General features: G+C 37.0%; 1 protein-coding gene across 1 annotated transcript in view; it reads left to right on the top strand.

Moving 5' to 3' along the window:
* MEI4 (meiotic double-stranded break formation protein 4) overlaps window positions 1-11,010 on the top strand; it is a 187,967-nt gene extending 176,957 nt beyond the window's left edge. The window contains exon 4 of the mRNA XM_032409417.1: window positions 10,750-11,010. Within this exon, the coding sequence (XP_032265308.1) occupies window positions 10,750-11,010 (261 nt within the window). The remainder of the gene's footprint in view (window positions 1-10,749) is intronic.
* Window positions 11,011-13,516: the final 2,506 nt, after the last annotated feature.

Below are 13,516 nucleotides of genomic sequence, written 5' to 3'. Positions count from 1 at the left end.
TCTGGGCCTTCCTTCAGGAAGGTAAGTATAAAACATTTAAGTGGCAATAGAGCTCAAGGAACCAAACACATTCTTTAAGATTGTGTTAACATACAGAATTGATTTGGCCCTTGACTGCACACACCAGACAGTCCAGTCTGGTTCCACTGCCTTAGAGAAGGCAGAGGTGTAGGGATTCTGTAGAGATTGGTGACATCTTTCCCCACACCCCTATAAGCTCTCTGCCTCTCCCTTGCTTCAGTGCGTATTCACCAGCCAGAGACAGAGGCCCCTGTGGTAGTAGCCAAACAAGTGTTTTATCTATGCTGATAATAGCTTTCAAGTCATCTCACCAAAAGAATCCTGCCATACCCCCCAGGAGGAAGTGAGCCTGCAATATCCCATTCACGACTAAACTCATTTCCTGACATTTAGCGTCTTCTCACACCACATGACTCAGTTCTCTTGAGAGCTCTTCTCTCACCCTTACAGCATGCACTCTGCATTGCCATTATTTATTTACTTCTTTGCCTCCCTAGAAGCATACTAGGAATTCTTATAGAGGTAGGGATCTTGTCCTATCCGGCTCTGTATCCGCAGCACTTATCATAGGGTGTGACACACGAGAGCACCCAACACATGCAGTCGGACTGACAGAAGAGAGAGATGAGTGCAAAGCAAGCAGAAACAAAATTTTAAAGTGCTAAGTACTCCCAGCTGAATTAGTCCTTAAGGAATTTAGCTGCTTTTATTCCAGTCTCTGAACCCTGTTCTTTCACTTAATAGACTCTTATATTAATAACCAGATTATCTGGTTTGTACTGCTTTGCCAAGAACTATGTGATGAAAGTCCAAACTAGTGAATGATCTATTTGCTTCTCAAATGTACTTGAAAGGAATTTCAAGTACATTTGAGAAGCCTTAGATTAAGTTTCATATAATGGTATAAAATGGTGAAAATTGTCCTGTGAGTGGGATTGATGACCACATAATGAAGGGTACAGATCCTAAGAAAGGAGTGAGGATTCAGTGTAAAGCTGTTTAAAGTTGACTCAGGAAATCTGTTAGAACAGAAAAATGCCATGTCCCTGTATTAGAAATTCTCTATCATGTATGTGAGGAAATCTGAGAATAAGAGTCTAGGTGAATCTATCTTATCATATCCACCATTCTGCTTATTCTGATGACCAAGAAAATGATAAATAGGAGTCAAAGCACAGGATATTTCCCCAGAGAAAAGTGTAAGTATAAAATTTTTAAGTACTTGGGATTTAGTCTATGACATTATTGGGTTAGTCATGAGAAGGGCAAAATTATTAGGAATCAGAAACTCATTTTTACCAACTTGCCTCTAGGATAAACCTGAACAAGTTGATCTCTTTCACACTAGTCAGATAACTGGAGAATATAACACTTAAAAAAAAAAAAAGATAGTCAAGCTGGCTATTTATCATGTCTTGTTAGGGAGTTAGAGGTAGGGATGGGGCTGATGGACATTTTTACAGTTGTTCATATCACATAAGACTGCATTTAACCCATACTGATACCATCTTCAGGGCCTTCTAATATCAGAAAGGCTTTAAAGTAAATATCTCACATTTTGTTTCTTTAGCATCATCCTTCTATGCAAAAAAGAATGCTCTGCTACTTTTGTCTATGAAGGACTTCCTTGGTAGAGGAAAGTAGATGGAAGATACATCCTTAGGCTCTTTACACAGCTCTAGATGAACAATTTGCAGTAAGTTTGAAATGCTTCTAAAAATTGACCACAATACAGTACTTGAGTAATAGCAGTAGCCTTCCTCCAGGTGAAAAGTGCCTTAGGATGGGACTATATCTTTTTCACTTTAGGTAAACACATAATGATAATGGGGCACAGTCAAGCAACTGACTCTTGGTTTCAGCCAGGTCATGATCTCACAGTCATGACAGTCAGCCCCGCATCAGGCTCCACACTCAGCATGGAGTCTGCTTGAGATTCTCTCTCTCTGTCTCCCTCTGACCCTCCCGCTCATGCTCTCCCTCTTTCTAAAATAAATAAATCTTAAAAAAAAATAACAATAATGATGGTGATAATAACAGATAATAGATAATACTTATTTGAAAATGTGCATGTTTTAAATATGTAAATATGTGTGTGTATCCTGTGCTGGGTTTTGAACATGTAATTTAATCTACTCTCTCAGCAACCCCAAGGAGGAGTTACCCTTGTTATTTCCAAATTTTGGATGAGGAAAGGTAGGTTTAGTGAGGTTAAATAACTTGCCCAGCTCACATAGCTAGTAAATGGCAGAGCTGGGGTTTAATAAGCAATGAATATGTGTTCAATTGATGGCCTTTGAGGGAAAAAAAAAAAGTCTTGCTCAGTAAGATTCTATTTTCTCAAAGATCTCAACCAACAGGGCCTCTGCCACATCTGTTCTTATTTGGAGTCTCAGCCTAGATATTTTTGTCAAACAAATACAAATCATCCTTCTCCTTTCTGTGATTCTTGTCCAAACTCCTTGCCCTCTGTAGGCCATTTTCTTTTTCAGTCTGTTCATTTTGCTATTACTTTATTATATAATCTCAGCCCTAAGAAACAGATTTGAGAAAAGTAGGTAAAATTGGTTAATGAAAAAATCATTATTTTTAAACAAGGCTCATAATGACAGATTTAAATTTTTTGTTATGTATATTCCTTTCATGAGTAGCTTTAAATCTTGCATACTCAAACTATTTCCCATAGGAAACATGGCAAAATACCAAGATTGCAAATGTTAGTACTTTCAGTAGTTTAGAACTTTTCATCTAAGTTACCCTCAAAATTAGACATAAGCCCTTAGAACCAGTCCAGGATTCAGTGTTTTAGGCAGATAATCATACCATTATCTGTATAAAGCAAAAAGGATTAATACCCATTGGATCCTTTTTATTCTTCTTTACCTGGCAATCTGATCAAAAGATGACTCACCAGTCTGTACCCCTCACACCCTTTGAGCCCTGGCTCACAATCCATCTCTAGGAAATCTTTCCTAATTAACTATATTCTGCTCTGATCAGCCTTTTGCTTTATACACCTTCAGTATGGTTTGGCACCCAGGTTGTGGGGAACAGAAAAGGATAGAACACCATTTTTGCAGGACATAGTTTTAAATGAATGTGTGCTTCTATTGCAATCATAAATGCATTGATTTTAAATATACATATATGGGGCACCTGGGTGGCTCAGTCAGTTAAGCATCTGACTTCGGCTCAGGTCACAATCTCATGGCCCTGGGATCCAGCCACGATCTCAGCGTTCTGGGATCGCGTTGGGCTTGGCGCTCAGCTTCTCCCTTTCCCTCTCCCTCTGCCCCCCCTCCCTGCTTGTGCTCACTTTCTCTCTCTCTCTCTCTGTCTCTTATTCTCCCTCTCAAATAAATGTTTTTAAATTTTATATTATTATGTTATGTTAGTCACCATACATTAGTTTTAAAATATTTTAAAAATAAGTAAAGAAAGAAAGAAACATACATTTATATAACATGCATACAGTTCTCCTACTCTGTTCTCAAGCACTGTTGCTACCATGGTCATGCTAAAGATTCTGCTGGCCCCAGAGCTAAGCCCCTGCTTACTTATCAGCTCTTTCAGTGCTTTCTCCTGTGCTTCAGAAGCGGCAAGCTAGTGAACTGCTGATAGAGGGTTAACTTCACCCTCCTCAACCCCTCCACTGAAATCTACTGCCTTCTTTGCTTTCTAGTAGATAAAAAAGGCTAAGTTATTAAAACTCAGGGATAAGTTTCCCACTTAATTATCATGGTGACAACTGACCTTTTCCTTTAAAGTATTATGTTTAATTCATTCTTTTAGAGACTACTAATTTTAGTTGTATCTTACTTATTGCTTCTATCTAATAAATTCTGGCATGGAGGATACTGAGCCAATGTTATATTTATATTCAGTGAACATTTAATTTAACATTTAGATTATTTGCCTATACTCTCTGACTTGATTTTCTGCCCTGTAATGATCCAATTTTCTCCACCTCTTGGGCTTGTAGCAATAAGAAAAACGTCATGTTGTGTTTTTACCCCTTCCGTAACAGCATGCTTATTTCTGAAAGTGTCAAAGAGTTCACCACTGCATGCCTTTGGCTAGCACACGTAAATTATCAAACCACTGAATTTAATGAACTATTACATCTTTATATTTTTCAGTATTAAATATAAGCATCCACACTGCGAGCCACACTCAAATGTATGGTACACTTTGTTACATCATCTGCTGTCAAGAAACGTGACTTTGTTATTGCCCCTTTAGGCATCTCTGTCCTTCCTGTGTCAGAGACAGCAGAAGGCAGCACCTTCTCAAGGCAAAGAAACCTTCAGAGCCCCCTTCCTGCCTAGTTGAAGTCTCAAGGTTCCAATTTTATTTTTTTTTTTAAGATTTTATTTATTTATTTGAGAGAAAGAGAGCACGAGCAAGAGAGATAGGGAGAGGGAGCACAAGCAGGGGGAGGTGAGGGTCAAGGGAAAGGGAGAAGCAGACACCCCGAAGAGCTGGGAGCCTGACTCAGGGCTCGATCCCAGGACCCTGGGATCATGACCTGAGCTGAAGGCAGATGCTTAACCAGCTGAGCCACCCAGGCGCCCCACCAAGGTTATAATTTTAAAAGACCAAAATGGAAGAAGGGGACCCAAGCATAGTGCAGGAAGGTATAGCCATCCTGTGTGGATATATTGAGCTGCACCATGCTTCCAGAATCTGGCCCTTTTTACTGACCCATGGGTGGCCCTCATCCTCAAGCTCACAAGATGGCTACTCTACCTCCAAGCGCTGTATCGGTATTTCAGAGCAGGAAAAATGGTGAAGAGGGAAGCCAAAGCTGCCTTCTACCAGACTTTGCCTACTATTAAAGAGCTTTCCCAGAAGCCCACCCAGTTACTTATATTTATATCTCTTTGAGAAGAATTAGCCTTAAGAGAGACTGGACATAGACATTTTTAGTTGATCTATTGCCACCCTGAGCAAAACCGGGTTTCTTTTGATGAAAAGGGAGGGAGAAATGGATATGGAATAAGCAAATAGTGCCTGCTTCAAGGATAAGTCTCTACAAAAAATGTCAAGCTAACCTTGACTGACTTCCAACTAAAACAATAAGTAGGAAACTGGCATTATGTGTCTATAGCCTAACTTTAGGATCTAAGTGTTGAAGTGAAACTTAGCAGCATGTAAAGAAAATTAATATTTTTCACCACTGAAAAAAATATTTGGAGACTAACTTTCTTAAGCCCAGCTCAGGAGTAGAAAAATAAATCTAAGAAATATTTTAATTCTGAAAATATTCTACAAAAATATCTGGTGATTTTTCTACCAAGAAACTATTTTCTCTTTTGAAGGTTCCTTATTACATAAAATGGGATTAGGTAATAGAAATAGTCATGGAACTCTAAAAGCTTCCTCTCAAGGGGCGCCTGGGTGGCTCAGCCGTTAAGCGTCTGCCTTCGGCTCAGGTCATGATCCCAGGGTCCTGGGATCGAGCCCCGCATCGGGCTCCCTGCTCGCGGGAAGCCTGCTTCTCCCTCTCCCACTCCCCTTGCTTGTGTTCCCTCTCTCGCTGTGTCTTTGTCAAATAAATAAAATCTTTAAAAATAAAAATAAAAAAAAAATAAAATAAAATAAAAAAAATAAAAGCTTCCTCTCAAGATTCCTTCCATTCAAAAAGACCTGGATAGAAAGATAAACTGATAGCATTTTATCAGATGCACACAGCCATCTTGTTCATGTACCCGGGTCATTCAGTCTTCCTGGCAGGATGTTCAGGCAAAACACTTGAGTATTTTCCTGGCTGGTATGTTCCACCTGTGTTGGGTATTTTCAAACACTGATGCGATTCAGTCTAGTTCGATGCTGAGAGTGTAAAAATAACACCAAATCCGGTGGACTGTCACTTTGAGAGCATTTATTTTTGTTTTATTCAGTTTACACACTAATTCAGAAAGTGTCTGAGCATATGATTAAGCAGAGCAGGCAGCTGCCAGTGTGATGAAATCCGGGAACTACAGGAAAGACCGCCCCCACAGACATGCCGTTTCAGTCATGTTGAAAGGAAGGCTGTGAAGGCATGTTAGCTAAGTGTATACTGTCCCTAAAGAGAGGAGTTAGTTTCAAATTACTGTTCTATAACTGCTAATATCTTAGAGTAAAAGAATGTGTCAAATGATTTGGTACAGGCATTTAGGATCGAGGTGGAACCCAAGACAGATAAATTCTAGTAAGTGTAAAGGCAAAGTCCAAAACAACATAGAGATGGGGCACTAGGGCAGGGACCCCAGCCCACCTGGAAGTAGAGCTAAACATGCCCAAAGTAAGAATCTCAAAGCCAATGGAAAGGTACCAAGACACACTGTCTGCTTCACACTCTTGCCCTGAAATTTCCTGGGATGCTATGGCCTTTATCAGAAGGGAGAAATTCCCTTATTTGTGATAAGCACCATTTGACAACTTTTTATTCATAAAATTGTTATACATGAAAACCAGGGTTAACTAAAAATAAATCTAAATAATTTCAAAAAAGAATAGTCATTGAGTTCACAAAATCCTAATGTATTTTAAGAGCCCAGTAAGATAAATGCTGAAATATATAGCTAATATTATCAGTAGAGGTGAACCCTAAAATCATTGCAAAACTCCTGCCTAGATTATCATGATAAAATATCATACCCTGTTGTAGTTAAAGCTTCAAAGTGAATTAAATAAATGTGCCCTTTTGCTATAGAATTTGTATTTCAGCGCTACCTAATTTATGTTAATGTCTAAATAGGTTAAGCAGCTATGTTTATAACATAGTTCCAAGGAAGAATTATCTGTTAACTCATACAGGATTTGTACTATCTATGGTCATTAGTGAGCAGGTTGACAAATATTTAAGTATTGCTGATAAGATCAGGTTAAACACATACTGTGAATTTTTTTAGTTTGGAATAAGTATTTGAAAAGTATTTTTAATATTGAAAAATGTCTCTGTTATTCTCCTTCAGATAGTAACCAGTATGTATCTATAGTAGTTCCTTTTACATTGCTCTAATTCCTGTTCAATTCAAAACAACAAATGTATATTGAGATCTACTATGAGCAAGACATTGTTTTAGGAATTGTAGAAACTGTAGTGACAGGAACACATTTGCTTCTCTCAACATGTTTAGAATCTAAGTGGGTGATGAAATAAATATAACCAACCAGAATATAAGGGAAATAGTACAAATCTATAAAACTGAGGGGCTTGGGAAAGGCTCAGTGGATAGGTGGCATCTATGATAGGTGCTGAAGGCTGCTCAGGGTGCTAGTAATGAGATATTGATGAGAGAGGCCATTCTAGATCAAGAGAATTGGCACATATATATTAGGAATATTCACTTAAGAATGTAGAGTCCAGTTTGTAGGAGTGTGATATACAGGCAGTTAGAGAAGTAGTTCTTATTACAAGCACTTTTTTTTTATTATGTTATGTTAATCACCATACATTACATCATTAGTTTTTGATGTAGTGTTCCATGATTCATTGTTTGCGTATAACACCCAGTGCTCCATTCAGTACATGCCCTCTTTAATACCCATCACCAGGCTAACCCATCCCTCCACCCCCATCCCTCTAGAACCCTCAGTTTGTTTCTCAGGAAAGTCTCAAACAGAACAAGCAATCCTAAAATTTGTATGAAAACACAAAAGAACCTGAATAGCCAAAGCAATCTTGAGAAAGAAGTACAAAGCTGGAGGCATCATGCTTCCTGATTTCAAACTATATTACAAAGCTCTAGTAATCAAAACAGTATGGAATAGGCATAAAAACATACACATGGATCAATGGAGCAGAACACAGAGCCCAGAAATCAACCCACACATATATGGTCAATTAATTTATGGCAAAAAAGCCAAGAATGTACAATGGGAAAGTAGCCTCTCCAATAAATGGTGCTGGGAAAACTCGACAGCCACATGCAAAAGAATGAAACTGAACCACTATTTAATATCATACAAAAAAATAAAAATGGACTAAAGACTTGAATTTAATATCTGAAACCATAAAACTCCTAGAAGAAAACATAGGTAGCAAGCTCCTTGACATTGGTCTTGGAAATTAGTTTTTGGATTTAACACCTAAAGCAAAGGGAAAAAAAAAGTAAAAAGAAACAATTGGCACTACATCAAACTAAAAAGCCTCTGCACAACAAAGGAAACCATCAACAAAATAAAAGGCAGTGCACTGAATGGGAGAAAATACTTGCAAATCAAATACTAAATAAAAGCTTAATATCCAAAATATATAAAGAACTTCTACAACTCAACAGCAAAAACACAGTCCAATTACAAAATGGGCAGAGGATCTGAATAGACATTTTTTCCAAGGAAGACATGGCTAACAGGTACATAGAAAGATGCTCAACATAACTAATCATCAAGGAAATGCAAATCAAATCCACAATGAGGTATCTCCTCACACCTGTCAGAATGCTATTATCGAAAAGAGAGAAATAATAAATGTTGGTCAGAATGTGGAAAAGAGGGAACCCTTGTGTTCCCATTGTCAGTGGGGATGTCAATTGGTGTAGCCATTATGGAAAATACTATGGAGATTCCTCAAAAAATTAAAAATAGAATTACCATATGATCCAGAAATTCCACTTTGGGGTATTTATGCAAAGAAAAAGAAAACACTAATTCAAAAGTATATATGTATTATCCATGTTCATCGCAGCATTATTTATATTTGCCAAGACATGGAAGGAAGCTAAATGTTCACTGATGGATGAATGGATAAAGAAGGTATGGTGTGTGTATGTGTTTGTGTGTGTGTGTGTGTGTATGTATATACATAAATGCATACATATTTATATATGTGTGTGTGCACATACACATACATACAATGGATTATTATTTAGCCATAAAAGAAGAATTAAATCTTGCCATTTGTAACATGTATGGACCTTGAGGGCAATATGGTAAATGATACAAGCCAGACAGAAAAAAATAAATAAATACCATATAATGCAGTTATATGTGGGATATTGAATGGAGCACTGGGTGTTATATGCAAACAATGAATCATGGAACACTACATCAAAAACTAATGATGTAATGTATGGTGATTAACATAACATAATAAAATAAAATTAAAAAAAAAACAAAAACAAAACCAAGCTCATGAATATAGAGAGCAGACTGCTAGTTGCCTGAGGTGGGGGTTAGGGGGTGCTGAAATGGGTGAAGGGAATGGAAAGGTACAAATTTCTAGTTATAAAATGAATTTAAGTCACAGGGATATAGTGTACAGCATGGAGACTATAGTTAATAACCATATTAACTAAACACTGTATTGAATATTTGGAAGTAGCTAGGAGAGTGGATCTTGAAAGTCCTCGTCACAAAAAAAAAGAATTTGGTAACTATATAGTGATAGATGTTAAATGGACTTACTATGGTGATCATTTTGTAATGTATATAAATATCCAATCATTATGTGATACCTGAAGCTAATATGTTACGTCAATTATACCTCAATAAGAAGAAAGTATATATTTAACTGTTTATAGGACCACCTTGTTATGGAGTACATTCCTCTGGGCTCTAAAAGAATGTTTCTTTTTATTTATGTATTATTAGAGTGGATAGATTTGGGGACTGTTTCCAACACATGTCTTAATAAGCAAATGATAAAGTCAGTTTATATCTTTATTTTTTTTTAAAGATTTTATTTATTCATTTGAGAGAGAGAGACAGAGCACAAGCAGAGGGAGAGGCAGAGGGAGAGGGAGAAGCAGACTCTTTGCCGAGCTGGGAGCCCAATGCAGGGCTTGATCCCAGGACCCCGAGATCATGACCTGAGCCGAAGGCAGACGCCCAACCATCTGAGCCACCCAGGTGCCCCCAGTTTATGTCTTTAAACTGATTCCTGTATCCCCTCAGATTATGCTTTCCATTGTCCACTTTTTAGGCCTTACTTTGATTCATCTCACTTTCAGTCATCTAGGGCCAAACAATAACTTCTCAAGACACATCTGTATTTTTCCTCATGACCATGTATGTGATTCCACATAATCTATCCTGTTCCTCCTTGATTTGTGTAGACTCAGAATGAGATCATGTCTGGTCTCTTAGAGATCATAACTGTTCTAAGACTGAGTTATACTGAGTTACTCTATACTGAGTCATAACACATTCTTAGGCTGCCTGGGTGGCTCAGTCGTTAAGCATCTGCCTTCAGCTCAGGTCATGATCCCGGGGTCCTGGGATCGAGTCCCACATCCGGCTCCCTGCTTGGTGGGAAGCCTGCTTCTCCCTCTGCCTCTCCCCCTGCTTGTGTGTGCTCTCTCTCTCAAATTAATAAGATCTTAAAAAAAAAAAAGAAACATTCTTCAAACCCTACCCCCAAGATCTTTATGTTATCATTGGCAGTGTCATGCACTGAAAGTCTTTACCACAACACTGAATTCAACACACAAGACATTGTCAAGTATTCTCAGATTCATCTCTGAGTAATGAATTTTAGCAGTAGTACAGAGAAAGGATTTTGAGCTTTATAAACCATCAAGAGGAAAAAGTCATTCACCAAAACTGTAAAGTTTTTGAAAGAAAGGAAATGTTCTCCTTTGTTCTCCCTCCATCCCAATTAAAGGAACAGGAAGATAGAAAGTGTTAAATATATCAAGAATTTACTTTTTGTCTGAAAATTTAATATCTTTATTTGGCTTTTTCTGAGCTGAGCTACAACCAATATGTGTTTTAAAGAAGTTTGTTTTTTATTTGTAGGTTCAAGCCGGTTATGTGACACAGTATGAAAATATTTTCTCCCTGTTCTGGGTTCTGGAGCAGCTTCTTCAAAAGGAAACCAAAGAAGGCAACACTTCAAGTGTAGGGCATGATGATCAAGAAATCAAGAAATTTCTTCAAAAGCATGATGAAACTATTTTCCAACTCTCTGACGCATTTCCTTTATTCACTTTTTATTTATGGAGACTGGGCATTCTCTTGAACTCAGTAGAAACTGTTGAAAGTAACTCACTTCCTTAGCAATTTACTAAATGTCAGAAGCATACTGAAGTATGAAGATCTTCTGCTTAAAAGATTTTCAAGAATATTTTTTAAATGAGCATTTTAAATAGATCTCAATATAATCATTAATTCAATAGTTTTAAATTGTATATAAAAGATTATGAGTCATATTTCTATACTAAAATCAGCCAGTTTCACTTGAGAATGTCCTTCTTATTTCCGTGTAACTGTATTTTACAATATGTTACTAGGTATAGTCTAGCTCTATTATTATCTATAACGGACCATTAATTGTCTATCTCATAAACAGTACTTACATTTTAGAAGATTTACACGTAATAGATAGTAAAAGGCAACAGAAGAGATCTTAAAAGTTTTGTTGCTTTATCAAAACAGTCTTTAAGTGGTTATAAATGAAATTTTTAAAACTTTGTTCTTACATAGTTTCATTTACATCATTGTCTATCATCTTAGAGGATGATTCTTTAACATTTATAAACCGAATGGCCCTCAATTTCATAAAATCAAATTATTTGTTAAGTCCTTTGAAAGTAATAATTCATTGTTTAAAATGTTTATTTTTCAAGTGTTTGTTTTGATTCTGTTTATTATGTATAATATTCCAGTTATTGTTAAAATGTAGTTAAGTCATGTATAATTATATCATTAAGGATATTTTTACAAATCTAACATCTGCCCAGAAATATACTTATTGAAAGTATATTTATACTTATTAAACGTATTAGTTGAATTTTCCAGTTACACAGTTTCATTGACTTTATTTCAATTATTAAATTCATAACCAACTAGCTTAATGAGTACACATTATGTACTTTCCTATAGTGCAATTTAGGACACAACAAATACAAATTTACTTTATTATTTATGTGTGATATTGTTTCATAAGTTAATTACCATTCCTAAATGCCATTGGTATTTTTATTTTTTTTTTTTTATTTTTTAAAGATTTTATTTATTTATTTGAGAGAGAGAATGAGAGCGAGCACATGAGAGGGGGGAGGTCAGAGGGAGAAGCAGACTCCCCGCTGAGCAGGGAGCCCGATGCGGGACTCGATCCCGGGACTCCAGGATCGTGACCTGAGCCGAAGGCAGTCACTTAACCAACTGAGCCACCCAGGCGCCCATGCCATTGGTATTTTTAAAAAAATGTATATAAAATCATATCATCATCTGCCACAATTATTTTTGGAATTATTTCTGGTTTGTAGAAAAGAAAGCCTTTTTTATAAAACTCAATGTATGTATCAGTCACCTATTGTTATGTAACAAACTACTACAAAATCTCAGTGGCATACAACAATAAATATTTCTTGAATGTCTGTGGGTCAGTCACTTGCGGGATTGGCTCATTTGAACTGGATTCTGTTGGAAAGCTCTGCTCAGGTTGCAGATCCCACTGAGCTAGGCTCTTTATTACAAATTGGCTTTGGTCTCTTCCACTTGTGCTTATTCTGGGGCCCAGGTTCAGAGGGAAGCAGCTACTCAGGGCAGCTACTCAAGCTCTTCTGTGGCAATGGCAGATTGGCAAGAGGAAAAGGGCTAGGCTGAGAAGCGTTACACTGTAATTGTCTGTCCACGTGCATTAGCCAAAGTACATCAAATGGTCAAGCACAGAGAAAAGAGGCAGGGAAATACCCTCTACCCAGAGCGGGAGAACCTGCAAAGTTCCATGGCAAAGGGCATGGATACAGGAGAGGATGGAGAATTGGGGCAAATCATTTACTTTACCACACACACCAGTTGAACACAAGAAGGGTATTCCAGTTCCTGAATTAGGAGGAATTTTTCTAATATTTGATTCCCGGGATTTGTATAGTTGATGACACCACACAAAATCCACTACCCACGACATCTCCCCATCCTCACTCTTAATGATTAGACAAGGTTGGTAAATACGTAAGACACAGCAGTGGCCCCTTTCCCATTGCAGCCAGCCAACATAATGATCCTAAGAAGACTTTTATAACTAGAACAGATTTCTTAATTCTAATAGTCTTTAAAGCTTCATGGTCTGAAAATTAGCCTAGAAAATGTATTTATTTAGAGGAACAGACAAGATGGTGGGATCATCATTAATGTACAAAATGGAGATACATATTATTTTCATTTGATATTATTTTTTGTAAACACCTAAATTTAATCAATTATAGGATGCTTAACCCTTCATTATCCTGTGTTTCAGTCTCTAACAGTGTTAACTGTGCAGTACATTTAGTATTGAGGTCTAAAACTGCTGGTGAATAAGGAGATAAAATGAGACATTTATATCTGTTTCAAAAAAGTGGTATAAGATAGTGAATGAATGAATGATTTAAACTAGAATTAAGATGATTTAAAAATGTAGCAATTAAGATTTGATTAATGTCTAACTTCTCAATTAAAATTCAGGGTGTAAGACTAATGGAGACAGTAGAAATTAGGCAGTGCTGAAATTGATTTTAGAATAGGATGGGAAATAAAGAGGACCACAAGGCAATACTAAAAATGGAAGAAATGATAAATG

Source organism: Phoca vitulina, unplaced genomic scaffold (assembly GCF_004348235.1).
Source record: "Phoca vitulina isolate PV1807 unplaced genomic scaffold, GSC_HSeal_1.0 scaffold11, whole genome shotgun sequence".
Lineage (NCBI taxonomy): Eukaryota > Metazoa > Chordata > Mammalia > Carnivora > Phocidae > Phoca > Phoca vitulina.
This window is presented reverse-complemented; position numbering and strand designations above follow the sequence as displayed.